The sequence below is a fragment of the Staurois parvus genome, unplaced genomic scaffold (genome assembly GCF_062004578.1).
Source record: "Staurois parvus isolate SC_StPar_1 unplaced genomic scaffold, SC_StPar_1.0 ptg001122l, whole genome shotgun sequence".
In the NCBI taxonomy this organism is placed as follows: Eukaryota; Metazoa; Chordata; class Amphibia; order Anura; family Ranidae; genus Staurois; species Staurois parvus.
The window spans coordinates 583,193-610,184 of record NW_028318918.1 but is presented as its reverse complement, the minus strand read 5'-3'; the positions used below and the strand labels follow the sequence as shown (position 1 = coordinate 610,184).

The following is a 26,992-nucleotide window of genomic DNA, read 5'->3' as shown; positions in this document are numbered from 1 at the left end:
AGAGCAAATATAGTGAATGCAGGGTCCGGGGAGATCGGATATAGTGAATGCAGGGTCCGGGGAGACCGGATATAGTGAATGCAGGGTCCGGGGAGAGCGGATATAGTGAATTCAGGGTCCGGGGAGATCAGATATAGTGAATGCAGGGTCCAGAGAGAGCAAATATAGTGAATGCGGGGTCCGGGGAGATCGGATATAGTGAATGCAGGGTCCGGGGAGAGCGGATATAGTGAATGCAGGGTCCGGGGAGATCGGATATAGTGAATGCAGGGTTCGGGGAAAGCGGATATAGTGAATGCAGGGTCCGGGGAGACCAGATATAGTGAATGCAGGGTCCGGGGAGATCGGATATAGTGAATGCAGGGTCCAGAGAGAGCAGATATAGTGAATGCAGGGTCCGGAGAGAGCGGATATAGTGAATGCAGGGTCCGGGGAGATCGGATATAGTGAATGCAGGGTTCGGGGAAAGCGGATATAGTGAATGCAGGGTCCGGGGAGACCAGATATAGTGAATGCGGGGTCCGGGGAGATCGGATATAATGAATGCAGGGTCCGGAGAGAGCGGATATAGTGAATGCAGGGTCCGGAGAGAGCGGATATAGTGAATGCAGGGTCCGGGGAGATCAAAAGGTTTGCTCAGCGCTGAACATTGTAGTGGGGGACAGAACATGAGCCAATACAGTAACAAAACAAAACAAAACACGAGGGGGTCAAGGGCCCTGCTCTTTCGAGCTTAAAATCTAGTGTTGTCACCTTAGGACAGGAAGGGTGTTAGCAATATGGGTGGGGGGGGTATTTTTGTAGTCCTGGTCTAGGGTGACAACGCTGCTCCTTCGTTCATAGACACAGTACAGTAAGTATGTGTTGTCACCTTAGGACAGGAAGTGTGTTACTGGTAGGACCACCTGGTGAAAATAAAGAAAATCCTGAAAAAGAAAACAAATGCAGCCACCATATCAAAGGACTAGTAAGTGCAAATATAGTATATTTTAAAAGTTTAGATACACCAGACCCTTATCTATCCTTGAATTTCTGATAAAAGACGGAACATTTATCAGACTGGCACGTCTTCCAGGCCTAAAGGTATATATCTACACACCGGACATGAGGTTGTTCACTTACCTTCGGGTAGTTTGGGACATCTTTATGGGGATTCATTCGGATGACTTCCTCAGACTGGTAACACCGACAGGGGCAGTTCAGTCTGTTGGGATGATACCCATAAAGGAAAAACTGCATCATTCAGCCAAATGTTGATCAGATCAATTCAAAGGGTCAGATAACATTCTTAGAAAACATATGTTTATATATTTATATATGTATTTTATATTCACATCAGTCCCTGACCCTCAGGGGGCGTACAATCTAAGGTCTGTAACTCATATTTATACATATTAGTGCCAACTTAGACAAGAGCCAGCTACCCTACCTGTATGCTTTTGGAGTGTGGGAGGAAACCATTGTACCTGGAGAAAACCCATGCAGGCACAGGGAGAACATGCAAACTCTATGAAGATAGTGCAGTGGTTGGGATTCGTATCGACAATCCTAGTGCTGCCAGGAGGAAGTGCTAGCAATTGCGTTGGAGGCTTGAACACGGAAGAGACCATTTTACCAGACACGGTCAGTCCCTGTTGTTCACTATGACCACCTATAAGTATGTGGGCCTGCATAATCCCCCTTGCTTGCTGCCAGAGTGTCCAGGATCCCCAAAAATGGGACATTTTATTATGCAAACATTGTCCATGCTTACGTGGTTGCTGCCGTAAACCCTACCCTTTCGTGCCTCACTATTGGCCCATCACTGTGATGGGCAGTTTCATTGGCCAATAACGAGTCAGAGACCGTGTGGAAGACCACAACCAGAGTGGCTTTGGTACTGTTTGCATAATAGGGCACTACGGGAGGACGTGTCAGGCTCTGCATTTCGCTTCAACAGTAACCAGATACCGGTGCTCAAATCTCTCTTGCTGCAATCAAAATAGAATCCTGCACTTGCTGAGGTGCCGCCCTTGGTAGATCGGGGAATCTTGATACTAGCAGAAACGAACAAAACAGGACGCACTCTCCTCGTGCATTACTGTGATAATATTACATTTATTTAAAAATACAAAAACATACAAAAAGGTCATAAAGACAGAGACACGAAGTCAAAGGATGCCAGTCATGGACAGCATGGGTCCTTGGGTAAAGTGCTAACGTGTTTCGGGAGTCGAACTCCCTTCCTCAGAGCAATAGATCAAGATAGGGAGTTCGACTCCCAAAACGCGTTCGCACTTTACCCGAGGACCCGTGTTATCCACGGCTGGCATCCTTTGACTTCGTGTCTCTGTTTTTATGACCTTTTTGGCTTGTGAGTATGTTTTTGTATTTTTAAGTAAATTTCATATTTTCATGGTAATGCACGAGGAGAGTGCGCCCTGTTTTGTTCTTCTATGTATTTCTCTTGTCTTGGCAGGAGAGGAAGGGGGAAGGTTGGATCTCATAACTGGGGTTAAGCCGACCATAGATGGAGGGATTTTTTTTCCTGTAGCCGTGCGTTGCAGAAACGAAAGTCTCTGGAATCTCTCCCACGGAGCCATTGTGTTCTCCCAGTGGAGGAGCACCATCCCCAACAGGAGAACACAGTGATTACTGCTAGTGGCTATAATAGCCACTAGCAAAATTTCATGTAAAATCCGACAGCCTGGTTGTACCCAAGTTCATTGATCAATCAACTTGGGTAAATTCAGCCTGACCATACATGGTTTGAATCTCGACTGACCCAGCCTATTATTATTATTATACAGTATTTATAAAGCGCCAATAGTACGCTCAGCGCTGTACATTACAAAGGGGGACAGAACATGTGACAGAACAATACCAATACAATACGAAACATGAGGGGATTGAGGGCCCTGCTCTTTCGAGCTTACAATCTAGGCCTAGATTCAAACCGTCTATGGAAGGTTTTAGAAAGCACATAGCATCATGGGACAAAGTGCTAAAAAAAAAAAAAAATGATAGATCTTCCTAAGAAAAGCCTAACCCCCTCCCCATACACAACCATAGGCCCTAATATGGTCTTTATACATAACGGGGATCCTCATAGGCCAATAAAGAGTACAGGGATATCTATAAGAAGTTTCAAACAATCAAAAAAGTGAAGATTTGCATATAATGTCATCTGCCCGTATCTTGTGAATTGTTGACCATTTTGGTACCATTTTCACTGAAAAGTACATCTGAATTATATTTATTTATTTCAGGTACTTTGATAGTGCTGTCAATTTATACAACACTCTACATATTTTTTTATTACACATTCACATCAGTCCCTGCCTTCAAAGAGCTTACAATCTAAGGTCCCTAACTCACATACCTACACATACTAGGGCCAATTTACCTGCCAGCTTGTCTATGAAGTGTGGAAGAATACTGGAGGATCCAGAGGAAACCCACGCAGGCACAGGGAGAACATACAAGCTCCAGGCAGGTAGCGTTGTGATTGGGAGTCAAACCAACAAGTTTAGTGCTGCTAGGTGGAAGTGCTAAACACTTAGCCACTGTGCTGCCCTAGTCTGTAATGTTCTTCTTCCCCTTATAGAGCTCCACTATCAATGTTCTGGTCACAATGTGCATAATTACTGGAGTTTTGAAATCCTGTGGCAAAATCAATGTATGCACACACCTGGAAATGCTGGTTTAGGCCTGGTTCACACTAGGACAATGCAATTTTTGTTGTGATTATGTAGTATGATGCAATTTTATGTCTCTGCGTTTTTGGTTTAGGTCAATGATAACCATCTCTACTGTGATATTTCTATTATTTTATTTATTACAAGTACCTATATAGTGCCATCAATTTATGCAGCACTTTACACTAAGGTCCCTAGCTTGAATTCATACATACACATGCTAAGACCAATTTAGATAGGTGCCAATTAACCTCCCAGCATGTCCTTTGGAGCATGGGAGGAAACCCACGCAGGCACAGGGAGAACATGCAGATTCCAGGCAGCTGGAGCCATGGTTGGGATCAGGGGCGGACTGACCATTTGGAAACTCGGGCACTGCCCGCGGGCCCAGGGTCAGTAGGCGGCCCCATGAGATGGCCCTCGTACCTTTTTCATAGGCTTTTTTGAGTTTGGGCAAGGAAACAGGGGCCCCATGATCCCCTTTTGCCTGGGGGCCCCATGAGTTGTCAGTCCGCCCCTGGTTGGGATTCAAACCAACAACCCTAGTGCTGCTAGGCAGAAGTGCTAACCATTCAGTCATTGTGCTGCCCCCATAAAACCTCTTCATTTTTACTTCCTTGGTTGGCTGTGTTGTGTTCTTCAATGTATAAATGGGAAATCCACAGCCAGACTCTGTCCCACTTGATGTGGTCCTTGTAGTTGGGCTCCCTGGTGTCATAAATCTGTGGTCACTCACAAACAAGGCATATGGTCTCCTCATTGTCAAGTATACCTCTCCTGTCTCTTGCCTCCATCTTTCCTGCACTTTGACAGGGAGCAAGGATGTGTCTGGGAGGAGAGTTAGGGGTTCAAAAAAAACATTGAAATTGCTTCAAAGTCACATCAGGATCGCATAAAATGGCGTGCAATTTCTGTACGTTTCCATTGAAGTCAATGGATCCACAATTGCACTTTAATTACATCATAGTAGCATTGGAACCTTTTCCAAAATCTCGCCATGCTGAGTCTCATTGATGTGAATAGACACCATGTGATTTCCATTGTCTTGCGATTCTGTGCTACTCAAGTCACAACAGAAATTGCGCTAGTGTGAACCACGCCTTACCAAACGACAAAAAAATCTGCAGGTATGATACATGTAAGGGGGCAGTTTATTTTTGTGAAGAGGGTAAACAAATAGTTGAAGGAAAGTGACATCTCTAGACATTTAGAGAAGGGCTACAGAGGTCAAATTACAGGTTTGGGAAGACACTTTCTTTAGGTTTTCAATTCACACCCTTGTTCCCCCATTCCTCCATTTTCCCATCTTAGGTATTTCATAGGACAAGACTTTTTCTCACCTGTGGTTCTTCTTTTCCAGTTCATCCCGTAGCTTCCTCAGCTCGTTCTTACACTTGTCAATGCTGAGAACTTTCTGACCTTCAACTGCAAAGACAAAACATGAAAGGACTGAGAAGAGTCCCATTCATCATTTTCTGATGCTTACTATGATTAGGCCAAAGCGGCCTCCTTCAGGTCATTACGTATTGCTAATATGTGTCGCCAGGTGAACTGTTGTATCAAGAAGTAGCATAAATGGAAATTCCACCTGATGACTTTTTGTTTCCAAACCATAGGGAGCCAAAACAACCACACTTTGATGTATTCACAAGTCAAATGAAACACAAAAGCTTACAAGGTATTCAACTGGAGGTCAGAAGAAGATCAATTTTAGGTCAAGTGTATGAGCTAGATGTCGTGCAGTAGGCAGTGAACACACAAAGTCCAAGTGGGCACGACAATGTATTGTAGGAAATTTCAGCAAGACAAACAGTCCCAACAGGGAAGCACACCCATCCAAAGCCACTTACGACAGATACAGCGATGGAACAGTGGTTTGAAGAATTGAAGATCCCGACAGTGCCTGCCACGAGGATCTGCCTCTGCAAACACAGCTGACACTCTGATAGTTATTCCCATTTATCAGCCCTGAAGAAGGGGGAGTACCTGTTCCCCAAAAGCACGTTTGGATGTACTTATTGCTATTGTCAGTAAATGCCTTCTAGCTCACCTTTCAACTTGTATCTTATTGGACATTGGGTACTTACCTTTCCAAGTCACATGTGGAATAACCCTGAGGCCGGACTCAAAGGAAGGAGCCCAAGTCCTAAGAGGGCTCACCGCCACCACCGTTAAATTGGGCGCTAACCATTGGAAGGGATTTTTTCCTACTTGCCCACGTTATCACCCACTCATGACCAGTGATTGATCAAGTCTGTCTCTAATTACTGTCCCTGGCAGATGGGGAATCTATCCCTACGCTAGTTAACCGTAAAAAGCATGGCAAACCTGGGAGCCAGAGTCTTAACTAGACTCTGCCTGACCCAAGATGGCCACCAGAATCACATGCACCAGCATCCATTCTGAAAGCTGTCCTATGTGACCGAGGAAATCAGAGCACCAAGCACTCATCCACCCCACCCCCCGCATCTGCATAGCCACAAAGATCGAGCGCCACCTGCAGTGGGGAATACAGACTGCACCTGCCTAAAAGTGCACCTGTGAAAGAACTTAGATGGAACTAAGGAGGGGTTCGAATGGATTTAACATGCAAGCTAAATGCACCTGAAGGCATATTGCATTTGTCAATTGACACAAGCTCAAATACATTGGGGCAAAAAAGTATTTAGTCAGCCACCAACTGTGCAAGTTCTCACACTTACAAAGATGAGAGAGGACTGTAATTGGCATCATAGGTAGACCTCAACTATGAGAGACAAAATGAGAAAAAAAATCCAGACAATCACATTGGCTGATTTTGAAAGAATTCATTTGCAAATTATGGTGGAAAATAAGTATTTGGTCAATATCAAAAGTTCATCTCAATACTTTGTTATATATCCTTTGTTGGCAATGACAGAGGTCAGACGTTTCCTGTAAGTCTTCACAAGGTTGGCACACACTGTTGCTGGTATGTTGGCCCATCCTCCATGCAGATCTCCTCTAGAGCAGTGATGTAATGGGGCTGTCGCTGGGCAACACGGACTTTCAACTCCCTCCAAAGGTTTTCTATGGGGTTGAGATCTGGAGACTGGCTAGGCCACTCCAGGACCTTGAAATGCTTCTTACGAAGCCACTCCTTCGTTGCCCGAGCGGTATGTTTGGGATCATTGTCATGTTGGAAGACCCAGCCATGTTTCATCTTCAATGCCCTTGCTGATGGAAGGAGGTTTGCACTCAAAATCTCACGATACATGGCCCCATTCATTCTGTCCTGTACATGGATCAGTCGTCCTGGTCCCTTTGTGGAGAAACAGCCCCAAAGCATGATGCTGCCACCCCCATGCTTCACAGTAGGTATGGTGTTCTTTGGATGCAACTCAGCATTCTCTCTCCTCCAAACACGACAAGTTGTGTTTCTACCAAACAGTTCTATTTTGGTTTCATCTGACCATATGACATTCTCCCAATCCTCTTCTGGATCATCTAAATGCTCTCTAGCAAACTTTAGACGGGCCCGGACATGTACTGGCTTAAGCAGGGGGACACGTCTGGCACTGCAGGATCTGAGTCCCTGGCGGCGTAGTGTGTTACTGATGGTAGCCTTTGTTACGCTGGTCCCAGCTCTCTGCAGGTCATTCACTAGGTCCCCCCGTGTGGTCCTGGGATTTTTGCTCACCGTTCTTGTGATCATTTTGACCCCACGGGGTGAGATCTTGCGTGGAGCCCCAGATCGAGGGAGATTATCAGTGGTCTTGTATGTCTTCCATTTTCTAATTATTGCTCCCACAGTTGATTTGTTCACACCAAGCTGCTTGCCTATTGCAGATTCAGTCTTCCCAGCCTGGTGCAGGTCTACAATTTTGTTTCTGGTGTCCTTTGACAGCTTTTTGGTCTTCACCATAGTGGAGTTTGGAGTGTGACTGTTTGAGGTTGTGGACAGGTGTCTTTTATACTGATAACAAGTTCAAACAGGTGCCATTGATACAGGGAATGAGTGCAGGACAGAGGAGCCTCCTAAAGAAGAAGGTACAGGTCTGTGAGAGCCAGAAATCTTGCTTGTTTGTAGGTGACCAAATACTTATTTTCCACCATAATTTGCAAATAAATTCTTTCCAGATCAGCCAATGTGATTGTCTGGATTTGTTTTCTCATTTTGTCTCTCATAGTTGAGGTCTCCCTATGATGCCAATTACAGGCCTCTCTCATCTTTGTAAGTGGGAGAACTTGCACAATTGGTGGGGACTAAATACTTTTTTGCCCAACTGTATATTTCCAGTATAATGTATGATTATCTCACCTTCAACCCTTCGTTCCAGGACTGTGATCCGCTCACAGACCTCTCTCTTCAGCTCACTTATCCGGAAAGCTCTGAAGAAAGAATAAAACGCAGTCAATAGATTGTCACCACAGTTAAAAAAAATAAAATAATAAACGTAAGCATCTGGATAGTTTTCATGTGTAGCACCAATATGTGCACAGCTTTCAAATATGTTTGCAAATGCATGAATTTATTCTCATTTTAAAAGTGGGCGGTGCTTAAAGTGTATCTATGGCCATAATGTGATATCATATTTTCATTTTCACATTGTATTTCAATAATTTCTAGCCTACTTCTATTATTCAGAGTGATCTTGACGTTTATGAATATCCCCACACATTTACATCCTGGAATTCTGTGACACGTAGTCATTATGCCCTGTGGGTGGCAGTGCTGTGTCACACAGTTCACAGAGCCCGCCTTCTGAACTACAGAGGTGCTGAGAGGAGGAGTTTTGGGAGGTGGAGTCAGTACAGGAATCACCGCCTACAGGCAGCAAGGTACCATGGGATACAGTGGGGCAAAAAAGTATTTAGTCAGCCACCAATTGTACAAGTTCTCCCACTTACAAAGATGAGAGAGGCCTGTAATTGGCATCATAGGTAGACCTCAACTATGAGAGACACAATGAGAAAACAAATCCAGACAATCACGTTGGCTGATTTGGAAAGAATTTATATGCAAATTATGGATCTGGATCACGGTGCCGCGCACTCCCAGGAAGAGCGCACAGCCTGTAAATGCGGGCGCTATTTATGAACGGGAACCAGCTCCTGCACTGCTCCCGTTCGGCCGTTTATGTACCGTATTTTCCGGCGTATAAGACGACTTTTTACCCCTTGAAAATCTTCTCAAAAGTCGGGGGTCGTTTTATACCCCGGTATACGGCATACTGACACTTTTTAGGGGGGCCGCCGCCGCCGCCCCCCCCCCCCTTCCAACGGAAGGGACACTAAGTACAGGGGTGGGCAGGGGCTGTTTCTTACCTGGCTCCGGTCCCACGACGATCCGGTCCAGGAAGCGCGGCTGCTCCTTCAGTTCGGCCACTGGATGTTCGCGTGGCTGCTCGGCTCCGCCTCCTCACTGGTGATTGGCCGCCAGAACTGTAGCTCAGGAAAGGCACACAGGCAGCCAATCACCGGCGAGGGGGCGGAGCCGAGCGGCCCTGCGAAAATCGAGTGCAGGAGCAGCAGGTAAGTGTTCAGTGTAGAGGTGCTGCTGCAACCACATATGCTGTCTGCAGCAGCACCATACTAGAACAGGGTCAGCAAGTGTAATTGGTGTCAGTTCGAGGAATAGTGCCCCATCATTGGTGTCACTGATACCAATGATGGGGCACTATTCCTCCCACTGATACCAATGATGGGGCACTATTCCTCCCACTGATACCAACGATGGGGCACTATTCCTCCCCCCCACTGACACCAACGATGGGGCACTATTCCCCCCCCCCCACTGACACCAATAATGGGGCACTATTCCACCCCCCACTGACACCAATGATGGGGCACTATTCCACCCCCCACTGATACCAATGATGGGACACCATTCCTCCCACTGACACCAATGTTGGGACACTATTCCTCCCACTGACGCCAATGATGGGGCACTATTCCTCCCACTGATACCAATGATGGGGCACTATTCCTCCCACTGATACCAATGATGGGGCACCTATTCCCCCCACTGATACTAATGATGGGGCACTATTCCTCCCACTGACGCCAATGATGGGGCACTATTCCTGCCACTAATACCAATGATGGGGCACTATTCCTCCCACTGACACCGATGATGGGCCACTATTCCTCCCACCGATAACAATAATGGGGCACTATTCCTCCCACTGATACCAATGATGGGGCACTATTCCTCCCACTGACGCCAATGATGGGGCACTATTCCTCCCACTGATACTAATGATAGGGCACTATTCCTGCCACTAATGCCAATGATGTGGCACTATTCCTCCCACTGACACTGATGATGGGGCACTATTCCTCCCACCGATAACAATGATGGGGCACTATTCCTCCCAGTGACACCAATGATGGGGCACTATTCCTGCCACTAATACCAATGATGGGGCACTATTCCTCCCACTGACACTGATGATGGGGCACTATTCCTCCCACCGATAACAATGATGGGGCACTATTCCTCCCAGTGACACCAATGATGGGGCACTATTCCTGCCACTAATACCAATGATGGGGCACTATTCCTCCCACTGACACTGATGATGGGGCACTATTCCTCCCACTGATACCAATGATGGGACACTATTCCCCCCACTGACACCAATGATGGGGCACTATTCCTACCACTGACACCAATGATGGGGCACTATTCCTCCCACTGACACCAATGATGGGGCACTATTCCTCCCACTGATACCAATGATGGGGCACTATTCCTCCCACTGACACCAATGATGGGGCACTATTCCTCCCACTGACACCAATGATGGGGCACTATTCCTCCCACTGACACCAATGATGGGGCACTATTCCTCCCACTGACACCAATGATGGGGCACTATTCCTCCCACTGACACCAATGATGGGGCACTATTCCTCCCACTGACACCAATGATGGGGCACTATTCCTCCCACTGACACCAATGATGGGGCACTATTCCTCCCACTGACACCAATGATGGGGCACTATTCCTGCCACTGGTGTGCATTGGAAGAGGGGTAGTCTTATACGGCGGCAAATACGGTACATGGGCCAGACGGGAAGTAGTTAAACTAAATTATTCAAAGAACGAATGCATCTGAAACAAAAATGTACTGCGTGCACATGTCTAATGCAAATATGAAAGAATGACAATTGCAGTCCACTTAGGTCCTCTTGCAGTATTTTTTTTAAATAATCAATTACTTGACGGCATACAGTAATGTCTGCACCAAAAAAAAACCAAACTTTCTTGACGCGTTTCACCACTCCTGAATTGCTCACAAGGGTAGGGGAAGTTGTATTCTTGTAAGCAAGTCAGGAGTGGTAGGCTGTTTTTTTGGTGCAATCAGTTCATTGAATATTATAAAATACCGCAAGAGGATCTACAGTGGTTCATATAGTGAACTCGGTGTAGTTACTCACCCTGAGGTCATCACAGAGGACAAGGGGGCGCTCTTTACGTCTGGAGGAAAAGAGATTTAAACTCCAAACACGGAAAGGTTTCTTCACAGTGAGAACTGTGAAAATGTGGAATAGACTCCCTCAAGAGTTGGTTGTGGCCAGCTCAGTGGATTGCTGTAGGAAAGTCCTGGATTCTTTCTTGGATACACAGAATATAACTGGATATAACATTTACAGGGAAAGTTGATCCAGGGAATATCCGATTGCCTCTCGGGGGATCAGGAAGGAATTTTTTTTTCTGCATTGGATCGTGCTTTGCTGGGTTTTTTGCCTTCCTCTGGATCAACTGTGGGTGTAGGATTATAACTTTTTTTTTTAATGGTTGAACTGGATGGACTTTTGTCTTTTTTTCAGTCAGACTAACTATGTAACTATATGTATGAATGTGAGTTAGGGACCTTAGATTGTACGCTCCTTGAGGGTTAGGGACTGATGTGAATGTACAATATATACGTAAAGCGCTGTGTAAATTGACGGCGCTATATAAGTACCTGAAATAAATAAATAAATAAAACTATGACCTAAGTGGAGTGTGGCTGATGTTCTTTCATTACTTTTTTATAATGGAGAGTAGAGATGGACTACAATGGCCAGCGCTCAGGAAGTCCATGTACAGAAGAGGCCAGTCTTGAGCAGAGCTATGGATCTGTGTGTGTAAATGATGCAAACTTTGATCTGTGCAAGGAACCGCCGACCTGCCCCCTCCGCACTTTCCTTGGTAGTCATATATTGACGTCCTTTTTTTCCCCTTGAAAACCCAAATCCCGTACTGCGAAGTTATTTTTTAAAGATTTTCTTTGATAAAAAGGACGCATATATTGTGTATAGGGAATGGCGGGGATGCCTTTGAGTTACCAAGACTGTACAGCGGGTTAGAAAGTATAAGCAGGCATTTCAATGGTTCGCAAAAACAGAGCCATCATTTACTCTTCTGTCTTTGCTAATCTCTACCTTGAAAATTCCTCAGAGACCTGAGTCAAAATAGTCTGGAAAAAGTCTTCTTTGTCTGGAAGAAAAAAAAATATATAAGTTGGTATAAATGTTATATTATGTCCAGGGGCGGACTGACCATTTGGAAACTCGGGCACTGCCGAGGGCCCGGGGTCAGTAGGGGGCCCCATGAGATGCCCCTGGTACCTTTTTCATAGGCTTTTTTGAGTTTGAGCAAGGACACAGGGGCCCCATGATCCCCTATTGCCCGGGAGCCCCATGAGTTGTCAGTCCGCCCCTGATTGTGTCGCTATTAAATATCGCTTATTATTTTCTATAGTCAGCTAATGACTGATTTTCATACGTTCTGCTTAGTCCATTGTAAATATACTACATCAGCAGATGAAAGTAAAATTTACTGACAGAATTGAATGATTCATTGGTCATGACTCATCCCCTATCTGACGGCTAAAATGTGAAGTTTCAATCAGAGAGAGCCAACCATAAGGCGGGCTGCTACTTATAATGAGGAACCAGTAAGATGATTGGCGCTGAGAGGGAACTGTGGTGATAAAATAGACTGGATAAGCAATTATAGCGACAGTTCGGCAACTATAAAATATATACGACTGTACAAATGTAAGATTGTGAAATTATCACTTGCAGTCCATAAAGTCTATATTGGAGGCACTAGTGGGGCAGCACAGTGGCTAAATGGTTAGCACTTCCACCTGGCAGTACTAGAGTCATTGGTTCAAATCCCACCCTCAGCACCACCTGGATGGAGTTTGCATGCTCTCCCTGTGCCCACGTGGGCTTCTCCCAAGCACCCCAGCCTCCCCCCACACCCCAAAAACATGCTGGTAGGCCAATTGGCTCCTGTCTAAATCGGCCCTAGTATATGTATGAATGTAAGTTAGGGACCTTAGACTGTACACCCCCCAAGGGTTAGGGACTGATGTGAATGTACAATATATATATATATGTGCAAAGCGCTGCATAAATTAACAGCGCTATAAAAGTACCTGAAATAAATAATAGTGGTGGCAGCTCCCCAAAGAAAGCGGCACAGTGGCTTAGTGGTTAGCACGTCTGTCTTGCAGTAAATGGGTCATGGGTTTGATTCCCGACCATGGTGCCTCCTGCATGGAGTTTGCATGTTCTCCCAGTGCTTGCATGGGTTTCCTCTGGGTACTCAGGTTTCCTCCCACACTCCAAAGACATGCTGGTAGGTTAATTGGATCCTGTCTAAATTGGCCCTAGTATATGTATGTGAGTTAGGGACCTTAGATTGTACCCCCCTTGAGGGTTAGGGACTGATGTGAATGTTCAATATGTATGTAAAGTGCTGTGTAAATTGACGGGGCTATATAAGTACCTGAAATAAATAAATACTCTGTTGGAAATATAAAAGGACACAAGGGGGCACCAACCAAAGGGCAGAGGATTGAAATATCCAGGCGTACCTCGGTTTACAAATGTAATTCGTTCTGTGGGACTTTTCTTATTGAGAAAAATTCGTGATCCAAAACACGGTTTCCCATAGGAATGCGTTGAAAACCAATGAATCTGTTCCGGAGGTCAGAAAAAAGTTTAAAAAAAGTATTTTATCTGTTTAAAACTCTTTATAAAGTGCACTTTAAAGGCATAAATACTGTACAGGGACATGATTAAAAACTAATTGGTAAATGCATTGAAAACCACTTCATCCGTTCTGGAGGTAAGAAAAAAGTAAAAAAAAGTTTTATCTGTTCAAAACTATTTATAAAGTGCACTTTAAAGACATAAATACTGTACAGGGACATGATTAAAAATGAATTTGTATATGCATTGAAAACCAATTAATCCGTTCGTACTGCAAAACAAATTCGTAAACCGAGGCATTATTTTCAATAGATTTAAACCGAAAAGTACATTAACCGGGGCGTTCTTTAAAAACCAAGGTACGACTGTAATAGTCTATAGCTACTCACAAAGGAAGGAGAATGATAACATATCATTCTCCTTCCTTTGTGAGTAGCTATAGGCAATTATATTTTAATAAATGATTTTGATCCTCTGCACTTAGGTTGGCATCCCCTTTTGTCCTTTTATATTTGCTACTTATTGGTTCATTGGTTCAAATCCCAGCCACAGCACCACCTACCTGGAGTTTGCATGTTCTCCCTGTGCCTGTGCGGATTTCCTCTGGGTAATCCAGTTTCCTCCCACACTCAAAAGACATGCTGGTAGGTTAATTGGATCCTGTCTAAATTGGCCCTATTATGGGAATATATTTATTTCAGGTACTTATACAGCGCCGTCTATTTGCGCAGCGCTTTACATATATATTGTACATTCACATCAGTCCCTAACCCTCAAGGGGTGTACAATCTAAGGTCCCTAACCCTCAAGGGGCGTACAATCTAAGGTCCCTAACTCACATTCATACATACACATACTAGGGCCAGTTTAGACAGGAGCCAATTCCCATCATGCCTCTGCCTTTGGGAGTCATTCTTGTAACTGACAATCTTGCAATGCCTCATGCAGGGGCTGACTGACAACTCATGGGGCCCCCGTGCAATAAGGGATCATGGGGCCCCTGTGTCCTTACCCAAACTCAAAAAGCCTATGAAAAAGGTACCAGGGGCATCTCATGGGGCCCCCTACTGACCCTGGGCCCTCGGGCAGTGCCCAAGTTTCCAAATGGTCAGTCCGCCCCTGGCCTCATGGGACTTGTAGTTTGGCAACAGCTGGAGGGCCGCCAGTTTGACACCCGTGGTCTAAAGTCCCTAACTCACATTCATACATACACATACTAGGGCCAATTTAGACAGGATCCAATTCACCTACCAGCATGTCTTTGGAGTGTGGGAGGAAACCGGAGTACCCGGAAGAAACCCACACAGGCACATGGAGAACATGCAAACTCCAGGCAGGCGGTGCTGTGGTTGGGATTCGAACCAACAACCAGGCGGAAGCGCTAACCTTTTCGCCATCGTGCTGCCCTGTAAGGGACCTTAGATTGTACGCCCCTTGAGGGTTAGGGACCTTAGATTGTACATCCCTTGAGGGTTAGGGACCTTAGATTGTACACCCCTTGAGGGTTAGGGACCTTAGATTGTACATCCCTTGAGGGTTAGGGACCTTAGATTGTACATCCCTTGAGGGTTAGGGACTGATGTGAATGTACAATATATATGTAAAGCGCTGCGTACAATTGATGGCGCTATATAAGTACCTGAAATAAATACATAAAAGTTGATTGGGTTTACATAATCTAAAATTAGGGGTAACCCCTTTTTCTTTTTTACCTGCAGCACCGTGTTTCTTGCACCAAAAAACCAACATGCTGACATTATTGGTGCCGTTCCCGCCATTCAGTTTAGGAAGACCAATATACTATATGAACATTACCTGATCTCTGGAACACAGCTTGAGGGATGATTTGATAAGGAGAGCTGAAGAGGGTAAATGATCAGATATAAGGCTGATGTTCAGTTAGCAACAAACCAGTAACTATACAATATTTACAACATTTTATTACATTAGTGTATGAAAGAAGAGGTTTTAAATACATTCTTGCTCTGTGACTCCTCCCACCCTCAAAAAACACAATGCTGCTTTAACAATCTATAACTACATTGGAACTTCAGATAAAAAAATGTCCAGGAAGATCAAAAATGAAAACAAAAGGCCCCTGCAGTAATTCCTTATTACAACTAGATGGCACTGGCCTTCCAAGGTATAGGACATCCAGCATAATCCAACCCACTTCCTGTGAGCCCAGGTTGTCGTGGACCCACCCCTCTGGCAGTCCAGGCTCACTGTTCTACTGCAGTGAATGGTGCAATATCAATTCATGAGCGTTGCTTAATCCTGGAGGAAGAACCACCCACTGATGCTTTGGAGGAAGGAAGGACATGTGATGTCGTTGGACAAGCAGGTTGACTGCAGGATTAAAGGTATGTATAAAGCAAAAAAAAAAAAGTGGTAGGGGGCAGTATTAGCTGGCGTTCACCTTTAACAATATCTAAATGGTTAGCACTTCCACCTGGCAGTACTCGGGTCCTTGGTTCGAATCCTAACCACGACACCACCTGCCTGGAGTTTGCATGTTCTTCCTGTGCCTGCATGGGTTTCTCTGGGTACTCCAGTTTCCTCCCACACTCCAAAGACATGCTGGTAGGTTAATTTGCTCCTGTCTAAATTGTCCCTAGTATGTGTATGTATGAATGTGAGTTAGGGACCTTAGATTGTACACCCCTTGAGGGTTAGGGACTGATGTGAATGTACAATACATATGTAAAGCGCTTTTAAATAAAAAAAACAGACGCCAATCAGACACCGCTGATCACTCAGTTCTCTCTGCTCAGAGCAGCAGGGAGAACTGAGTGATCTTCGGTGTCTGATCGCTCAGTTCTCACCCTTAGAGCTAGCAGGGCACAGATGCAGCATCGGACTGATGCTGCATCCACCTAGGTAAGTATGATTTTTAATAAACTATACTTCTCTTTTAAATAAAAAACAGAGCTCTCGTGCTCTGCACAAAGTTTCACTCATGGAAAGTCTAAAGGCAAGCAGCATCTGCTCTACTGTCTCTTTGGAAAGCCCATAGTGCTCTGGGAATTCTATATCACATACTAAATCCTATATCACATACTAAATAAACTACAGTCAGGTCCATAAATATTGGGACATGGACACAATTCTAACATTTTTGGCTCTATACACCACCACAATGGATTTGAAATGAAATGAACAGGATGTGCTTTAACTGCAGACTGTCAGCTTTAATTTGAGGGTATTTACATCCAAATCAGGTGAACAGTGTAGGAATTACAACAGTTTGCATATGTGCCTCCCACTTGTTAAGGGACCAAAAGTAATGGGACAGAATAATACTCATAAATCAAACTTTCACTTTTTAATACTTGGTTGCAAATCCTTTGCAGTCAATTACAGCCTGAAGTCTGGAACGCATAGACATCACCAAACGCTGGGTTTCATCCCTGGTGATGCTCTGCCAGGCCTCTACTGCACCTATCTTCAGGTCCTGCTTGTTCTTGGGGCATTTTTCCTTCAGTTTTGTCTTCAGCAAATGAAATGCATGCTCAATCGGATTCAGGTCAGGTGATTGACTTGGCTATTGCAGAAAATTCCACTTCTTTCCCTTAAAAAACTCTTTGGTTGCTTTTGCAATATGCTTTGGGTCATTGTCCATCTGCACTGTGAAGCGTCCAATGAGTTGTGAAGCATTTGGCTGAATATGAGCCGATAATATTCCCGAAACACTTCAGAATTCATCCTGCTGCCTTTGTCAGCAGTCACATCATCAATAAATACAAGACAACCAGCTCCATTGGCAGCCATACATGCCCACGCCATGACACTACCACCACCATGCTTCACTGATGAGGTGGTATGCTTAGGATCATGAGCAGTTCCTTTCCTTCTCCATACACTTCTCTTCCCATCACTCTGGTACAAGTTGATCTCGGTCTCATCTGTCCATAGGATGTTGTTCCAGAACTGTGAAGGCTTTTTTAGATGTCGTTTGGCAAACTCTAATCTGGCCTTCCTGTTTTTGAGGCTCACCAATGGTTTCCATCTTGTGGTGAACCCTCTGTAGTCACTCTGGTGAAGTCTTCTCTTGATTGTTGACTTTGACACACATACACCTACCTCCTGGAGAGTGTTCTTGATCTGGCCAACTGTTGTGAAGGGTGTTTTCTTCACCAGGAAAAGAATTCTTCGGTCATCCACCACAGTTGTTTTCCGTGGTCTTCCGGGTCTTTTGGTGTTGCTGAGCTCACCGGTGCGTTCCTTCTTTTTAAGAATGTTCCAAACAGTTGTTTTGGCCACGCCTAATGTTTTTACTATCTCTCTGATGGGTTTGTTTGTTTTTTCAGCCTAATGATGGCTTGCTTCACTGATAGTGACAGCTCTTTGGATCTCATCTTGAGAGTTGACAGCAACAGATTCCAAATGCAAATAGCAAACTTGAAATTAACTCTGGACCTTTTATCTGCTCACTGTAATTGGGATAATGAGGGAATAACACACACCTGGCCATGGAACAGCTGATAAGCCAATTGTCCCATTACTTTTGGTCCCTTAACAAGGGGGAGGCACATATGCAAACTGTTGTAATTCCTACACCGTTCACCTGATTTGGATGTAAATACCCTCAAATTAAAGCTGGCAGTCTGCAGTTAAAACACATCTTGTTCATTTCATTTCAAATCCATTGTGGTGGTGTATAGAGCCAAAAATGTTAGAATTGTGTCCATGTCCCAATATTTATGGACCTGACTGTATACTTCTCTTTTAAATAAAAAACAGAGCTCTCGTGCTCTGCACAAAGTTTCACTCATAGAAAGTCTAAAGGCAAGCAGCATCTGCTCTACTGTCTCTTTGGAAAGCCCATAGTGCTCTGGGAATCCTATATCACATACTAAATGTTTATTTGTAAAACAAAGACTGTATACATATATTAAAATAGATTTTAAAAAACATCATTTTAAAAGGGTATAAATAAAATGGCCCCAAACCATTATAATTTCCCTTTATGGTAAGAACGTACCTCTTACTATTGGCAGGAACTGTAGTGTCTGTGGCAATGACCGATCCTTCTTTGTCCACAAGGATGATTGGTGTCTGCCTTTTGATACAGAAAAGCAAAGGATAGACATACAGTATATTTTCTATTTTAATTCAACCAGCAACTCCAGTCAATGTAATATATAAAACACATTTCAACATGCAGTGTATACTGTGTATATATATATATATATATTTATTTATTGAAATATATTTTGAAATATATTGAATATGGCCAGAATTGTAGTATTTCAAATATATGTCAATATATTTGAGAAGAATATCTTTAAAATATATTTCAAATATATTTTTCTTCCATGTGGGAAGTGTTTTCCAAAGCTTGAACCTGAAAATATATTCAATTAGCCAAATTTAAGGTAAGCCGTATATTTTTTACTTTCTAATTACCTTCTATGGCCTACATGATACAACACAGCTAGCAACTTTTTTAGGTGTTACATTATCTGGTACATATACATTGGATTACCATGGAAGTCCAGCGGAAGCACACAGAAGACGTTTCATCACATTCGAACTGCTCTGCTGACCGAAAATGACCTGCGAATTGTCAAATTATATAATTATACATAGATATGAGATCAGGAAGGGCAAAAACAAATGGGAGAACAAGGGTAAATGGTAATAAAAATAGCCTTGCAACACGTTATAGTGTATTTAAACGCAAAAACAAAAATGTGTATATTGCAGATGACCAGTATGGAGGTGTCCTGGCTATATGGGTAGCTATGCTTAGTCCTTCCACTCTATATACGAGCTGTGACAATTTAATTCCCGGAATGTACTGTAAAATAGGTTTGCTTACCTATACTCTAGTGCAGTGGTCTCCAAACAGTGGCCTGGGGGTGGATGCAGCTATCTGCTTGCTTTTATCTGGCCCTTGGAGCCTTATTCCTCCCACTGTCAGCAACAGTGCAGCATATCTCCTCCCACTGACACCAAAGATGGGGCACTATTCTTTCTATTGATACCATCAATGCGACACTATTCCTCCTACTGACACCAATGACAGGCCACTATTCCTCATTGATACCAATGATGGGGCAGTATTTCTCCCCCTAATACCAATGATGGGGCACTATTCCTCCCACTGATATCAATGATGGGGCACTATTCCTCCCACTGACACCAATGATGGGGCACTATTCCTCCCACTGATACCAATGATGGAGCACTATTCCTCCCACTGATATCAATGATGGGGCACTATTCTTCCCACTGACACCAATGATGGGGCACTATTCCTCCCTTTGTTACCAATGATGGGGCACTATTCCTCCCACTGATACCAATGATGGGGCACTATTCCTCCCACTGATACCAATGATGGGACACTATTCCTCCCACTGATACCAATGATGGGGCAGTATTCCTCCCACTGACACCAATAACGGGTCACTATTCCTCCCACTGATACCAATGATGGGGCACTATTCCTCCCACTGATACCAATGATGGGGCAGTATTCCTCCCACTGACACCAATAATGGGTCACTATTCCTCCCACTGATACCAATGATGGGTCACTATTCCTCCCACTGATACCAATGATGGGGCACTATTCCTCCCACTGATACCAATAATGGGGCACTATTCCTCCCACTGACGCCAATGATGGGGCACTATTCCTCCCACTGATATCAATGATGGGGCACTATTCCTCCCACCGATACCAATGATGGGGCACTATTCCTCCCACTGACACCAATAATGGGTCACTATTCCTCCCACCGATACTAATGATGGGGCACTATTCCTCCCACTGACATCAATGATAGGACACTATTCCTCCCACTGATACCAATGATGGGGCAGTATTCATCCCACTGACATCAATGATAGGACACTAATCCTCCCACTGACCCCAATGGTGGGGCACTATTCCTTCCATTGATACCAACGATGGGGCACTATTCCTCCCACTGATACCAATGATGGGGCACTATTCCTCCCACTGATACCAATGATGGGGCACTATTCCCCCCACTGATACCAATGATGGGGCACTATTCCTCCCACTGATACCAATGATGGGACACTATTCCTTCCATTGATACCAATGATGGGACACTATTCCTTCCATTGATACCAATGATGGGACACTATTCCTTCCATTGATACCAACGATGGGGCAGTATTCCTCCCACTGATATCAATGATGGGGCACTATTCCTCCCACTGATACCAATGATGGGGCACTATTCCTCCCACTGACACCAATGATGGGGCACTATTCCTCCCACTGACACCAATGATGGGGCACTATTCCTCTCACTGATACCAATGATGGGGCACTATTCCTCCCACCGATACCAATGATGGGGCATTATTCCTCCCACTGACACCAATAATGGGTCACTATTCCTCCCACCGAGACTAATGATGGGGCACTATTCCTCCCACTGACATCAATGATAGGACACTATTCCTCCCACTGATACCAATGATGGGGCAGTATTCATCCCACTGACATCAATGATAGGACACTAATCCTCCCACTGACCCCAATGGTGGGGCACTATTCCTTCCATTGATACCAACGATGGGGCACTATTCCTCCCACTGATACCAATGATGGGGCACTATTCCTCCCACTGATACCAATGATGGGGCACTATTCCCCCCACTGATACCAATGATGGGGCACTATTCCTCCCACTGATACCAATGATGGGACACTATTCCTTCCATTGATACCAATGATGGGACACTATTCCTTCCATTGATACCAACGATAGGGCAGTATTCCTCCCACTGATATCAATGATGGGGCACTATTCCTCCCACTGATACCAATGATGGGGCACTATTCCTCCCACTGATACCAATGATGGGGCACTATTCCTCCCACTGATACCAATGATGGTGCACTATTCCTCCCACTGACACCAATGATGGGACACTATTCCTTCCATTGATACCAACGATGGGGCAGTATTCCTCCCACTGATATCAATGATGGGGCACTATTCCTCCCACTGATACCAATGATGGGGCACTATTCCTCCCACTGACACCAATGATGGGGTACTATTCCTCCCACTGACACCAATGATGGTGCACTATTCCTCCCACTGACACCAATGATGGGGCACTATTCCTCTCACTGATACCAACGATGGGGCACTATTCCTCCCTTTGTTACCAATGAAAGGGAACTATTACTCCCCCTAATGCCAATGATGGTGCATTGTGTACTCCCACTGTTGCCAGGACATTTTCTTTTTCCCACTGGCCACAGTCCAGCCCCCCCTAAAATTTGAAAGACAGTAAACTGGTCTTTTGTGTAGAAAGTCTGGAGACTCCTGCACTAGCAGCTGTTGTTACCTTCAATTATATCACCTTGTGAAGTGACGTTCATTTCTAGACAACTGTGCCAATGCTGGAAATATTCCTGAAATTCGTTTTCCAGAACACTGCTCAGTACCTTTGTTGCGGCACATTGGATGTCCAGAATGTCATCAAATCTGTGTCCTTTTAAAGCATTTTTTTTGAAACAACCAAAAGTTGCAGGGTGCTAAAAGTTGGGGGAATAAGGTGGTTGGACAAATGGATTTCCAGACTAGGAACTTGCGGACACTTAATGCATCATGTGCAGGAGCATTGTCATGGTGGAGAGTCCACTTGTCAGGCAAGAGTTTCAGTCTTCTCCTCCAGATACCCATAACCTTTGTCCACATTTGCATCCATATTTTGTGTTTTTAGCTGCTCACTTCTTGAATCACTGAGGACATCTTCCTGCTCCGCCTTAAACCGCCTATGCCATTAAAAAACACTAGATTTCTTCATGGAATGTTCACCATAAGCCTGCTATAACAGAGCTAACGTTTCACTTGCACTTTTGCCGGTTTTCACACAAAGTTTGATGTTAATCTGCTGCTCCAGATTCCTCCTGCAAACAGCACAACACATATACGTTTTGTTTCTTCCACTACTCCGTAAAGACTGATTCCACTGGTCTGCGACCCAGGAGCGTGCAATTTAGAACATGTCAGAACAGACTTGAGAGCGAATGACTTTATGACTCACCACCATAGTGCTACGCCACCGGCATTCTGGGAATTACACTATCACACCTCATGCAGTGGAGTGCATTTATGGAGGGAGCCATGGTGGTCATATTAAGCTATTCTGATTTGGACCCCAGAAAGTCCAAATCTCTCTAAATTCTTATACATTAGTGGTTTAAAAACGCTAACTTGGAAGGAAAATAACACTGTTTGTGCTAACAGGTCAATGCACAGTAAGTGACAAGGACACTGCATTTCCAGCAAGGTCAATAGATATTTTCCATACTTGCTGAAAATGTTCTTAGCCTGAAAAATGAAAATGAATGCAGCCACCACATCCAAGGACTGGTAAGCTGCAATTGAATACATTTCTTTCATTTTGGATATAGATATCTTTTAAGGCAGCAATTCCCAGCTAAGGTTGCTTCGGAGGTTGCTAGGGGTTCCTTGAGCTATGGCTGATTGACCTTCCATATGATGGTTCCAGCATAGTTCCAGGTCTAATGCCACTTGGTAAAGCCAGTGGCAGGACAACAGAGATCTTTTTAGCTGTCCGTAAAGGTGACATTCTTCCAACATCCGACGCCCAAACCTTGGCTGAATTTATTTTAGTAGGGGTTCCCTGAAACCTAAATATTTAAACAAATGTTTCCCCATTTTCCCTTTCTCTTTTATCCTTCCCCCTCTTTCCCCTTTTACCTCTCTCTTAATTTCCATTACTCTGTTTTCTCTCATCTCTTCTTGATCCCTCTTTGATTTCACTGGAGATAGTGATCATCAGGGGCGGACTGCCAACTCATGGGGCCCCCGGGCAATAGGGGATCATGGGGCCCCTGTGTCCTTACCCACACCCAAAAAAGCCTATGAAAAAGCCAAGGAAAGGTACCAGGGGCATCTCATGGGGCCCCCTACTGACCCCGGTAGTGCCCGAGTGCTCGAATGGTCAGTGCGCCCCTGGTGATCATCCTTCAGTTCTCAACATTTTTGCAGCTATGCAGTCTTCACCCTCATCTTTTCCTCTTCTTTTTGGATGGCTCTAATGACATCACTCTGTGATGCTGCCTGTCAACCTAAATGTAGGACCCTTTACTATTGTTTACATCTTTCCATATGTGTCATGTGATATTATGTAATTTAATACATTTCTGGATTTTTTCAAATATATTCCACTGTTGTTTGTTGTACTGTCTTTAAAATCCAATGAACATTACCTGTTAAAAAAATTAAAACGAATGCTGCCACCACATGCAAGGACTTGTAAGCTGCAATATATTACACATTTTTTATTTATGGGATAGATATCTTTTAAGCCAGCAATTCTCAACTAGGGTTCCTCCAAAGGTTGCTAGGGGTTCCTTGAGATGATAATTTTTAGGTCTTGGAAAACCCCTGTTAATCCAATTAATTGGCTGTTCGTGGGAAAAATGCCCCTTGCATTGCTGGCCAATTACAGTCATGGTGTCATGCAGCTGGCTCTGTCAAGTGGTGTTGGCACTGGAATTATGCAAGTACCATCAGATGGGAGGTCAGTCAGCCACAGTTCATGGAACCCTAGCAACCTCTGGAGAAACCCCAGAGTTCCATAGAACCCTGGTTGAGAATAGTTGCCTTAAGCCAACAATTCTCAAGCAGGGTTTCTCCAAAGGTTGCTAGGGGTCCCTTGAATCTTGTATGTTTGACCTCTCATCTGATGGTGCTTGCATAGTTCCAGATCTAACACTACTTGGCAGAGCCAACAGCATGACACCAATGTTCTCTTTAGCTGCTGTGAACATGGCATTCTTATCACCACTCTAAGGTTGGACATTCTTTGCACTGATCATCAATGTAAGGAGGCATTTTCCCATAAACACCCAATGAATTTATTTTAGCAAGTGTTCCTCGAGATCTGAATATTATTTCAAGGGTTTCTCTGGGGTAAATGGTTGAAAAAGACTGCTTTAAGCTGTTAGTGGGAAAAGTGCCCCATCAATGGCCAGTAGCAAGGATGCCTCACTTGCAGTCATGGTGTCATGCAACTGGCTCTGTCAAGTGGTGTTGGCACTGGGATTATGCAAGCACCATCAAATGGGAGGTCAGTCATCCACAGCTCAAGGAACCCCTAGCAAACTCTGGAGAAACCCCAGAGTTCCACGGAACCCTGGTTGAGAATGGTTGGCTTAAGGCAGCCATTCTCAGCCAGGGTTTCTCCAGAGGTTGCTAGGGGTCCCTTGAGCTGTGTCTGAATGACCTCCCATCCAATGGTGCTTGCATAGTTCCAGATCTAACACCACTTGGAAGAGCCAACAGCATGACATCAATAATATTTTTAGCTGCTATGAACATGGCATTCTTACCACCACTGTAAGGTTGGACATTCTTCCCACTGATCATCAATGTAAGGAGGCATTTTCCCATAAACACCCAATGAATTTATTTTAGCAAGTGTTCCTCGAGACCTGAAAATTCAAGGGTTTCTCTGGGGTAAAACGGTTGAGAATGGCTACCTTAAGCTGTCAATCTCTTTTCAACGGTGACCAATATAACATTTTGCCATCAAAAGTTTTCAAAGAATATTCTGTACTCACCTTCTGCACTTTGCCGTCCACCTCCACGTAGATTGTCTTCTGTCTGTGTGTCGAAGCTGCCGATCCCATCGCTTGAACAAATCTTGTGATATTCTTCTCAATTTTCGCTTCCACAGATCTGTAAAACTCCAGGAAGCCTCAGAATCCGATTATCTCCAGATAAAGAACAGAAAAAATAGAGGAGGTGGTGACCTCACACTTCCAGTTCCTAGTGATTATTGAGGCTTTGATCACTCATCATTAGCATGGCAGAGGCACTTAAAAGGGGTAGAGAGAAAAGGTGTCATTATTTGCAGCCTAGCTCCTCCAATGCATCTGGTTGCCATGGCAGAGAGGGTGTTATAGGCCCTATCAATACAGACACCTGGGACCTAGGCATTCTCCGCTTTCCACAGAATCAGCATCTGCTTCAGGATCCGGAGATACAGGTCAGTTCCCTCTAGTGCACATCTGAAGCACAATACATCTAACATGTCCTGAACAGTAATAAATTATCTCCATTCTCCACTGCAGTCAATTAAAACCTGTCACAGAATACATATTTAGGATAACACAGTTGATTGTGGTCCTCTGGGTTTGTCAGTTTTGGGTCAAATGTAATATTTTTTTTAATTTCAGCTATACTTTTATTTTTTTTTTTAATTATATACAATATTTGTTTTACAAATAAACATTTAATGACAAAGGATTCGCATGACGGGTTAGCTCAGCGGTTAGTAGAGAGTATAGAGGATAACACGACTCCAAGTGCCCAAATCTTGCACACTGTCCAAAAAAAAGAAATCCCAGGTGCTTGCCCTCAAGTGCGTCCTTGTTCAATATGCTGAGTGTCAAAGAAATGACAAGCCGCACACCGGTGACATCACTGTGTGATGGATTTGGTAAAATGCCTATTTCGTTTCCTATTGAATATATATATATACACTTTTTTATACACATTTTTATACATATTTACTTTTATACTTTAATACTATTTCTTTCTTCATATTTATAAATGTTTAGCATGAATATATATGTTGTGTGAATATTTTCTGCCTGCTGGGCTTTGTGGTGCTTTAAGAAATCCTTGCTTAAGAAATGTCTGCTCACACGCACCGACCCCCTCCCACCGTGTGATTTCGAAGACAAAGGAATGTTTTTTCTTTCTATAAGATAAGACTTGGAAGAAGATCACACCTATACCATGACGGAGATTGTTTTCGTGTAAAGTGACCAATCAAAGACTAATATAATGCTTATGCTGTTATCACGTGATGTTCGCATCATTTTTCATATATAAACTCATGGTTTCATTTCAATAAATTAGAGAGAGGTTTTCACAGACCAAACGTGTCAGTGTGAGTTTCTTTATGTGCGCACATTCCAGAGCAAACCAGCATCATAAATTAGGACAGGAGCAGATAAGCACTGGACAATTCAGTCCTCAACTAAATCAACTGAAGTAAAAGCAACTTTACTGCAGATCCAACAGGCTGTTAATACATCCTGCCTTGAAGCTGCTCTGCGTTTCACCCTTATGGACTCCATCAGAGAGACCAGAATATGTCTGCTGTATACTGTTATTTATTTATTTATGGTACTTATATAGTGCTGTCAATTTACGCAGTGCTTTACATACAGCATGTATTATACATTCACATCAGGGTGTGGTTTGAGTGTGAGCAAGGACACAGGGGCCCCATGATCTCTTATTGCCCGGGGGCCCCATGAGTTGTCAGTCCGCCCCTGTTCATGACTACAAATCTGAATTAAATTCTGTCT

At 44.1% G+C, this 26,992-nt stretch overlaps 1 protein-coding gene across 1 annotated transcript in view; it reads right to left on the bottom strand.

Moving 5' to 3' along the window:
• The window catches only part of PDE9A (phosphodiesterase 9A), a 65,330-nt gene extending 39,802 nt beyond the window's left edge, over positions 1–25,528 (bottom strand). The window contains exons 1-7 of the mRNA XM_089659007.1: positions 25,232–25,528; positions 19,124–19,194; positions 15,451–15,494; positions 12,073–12,127; positions 7,957–8,027; positions 5,018–5,102; positions 1,123–1,204 (exon numbers count right to left, since the gene is read on the bottom strand). Of these exons, the coding sequence (XP_089515133.1) occupies positions 1,123–1,204; positions 5,018–5,102; positions 7,957–8,027; positions 12,073–12,127; positions 15,451–15,494; positions 19,124–19,194; positions 25,232–25,300 (477 nt within the window). The 5' untranslated portion in view covers positions 25,301–25,528. The remainder of the gene's footprint in view (positions 1–1,122; positions 1,205–5,017; positions 5,103–7,956; positions 8,028–12,072; positions 12,128–15,450; positions 15,495–19,123; positions 19,195–25,231) is intronic.
• Between the last annotated feature and the right edge of the window lie 1,464 nt (positions 25,529–26,992).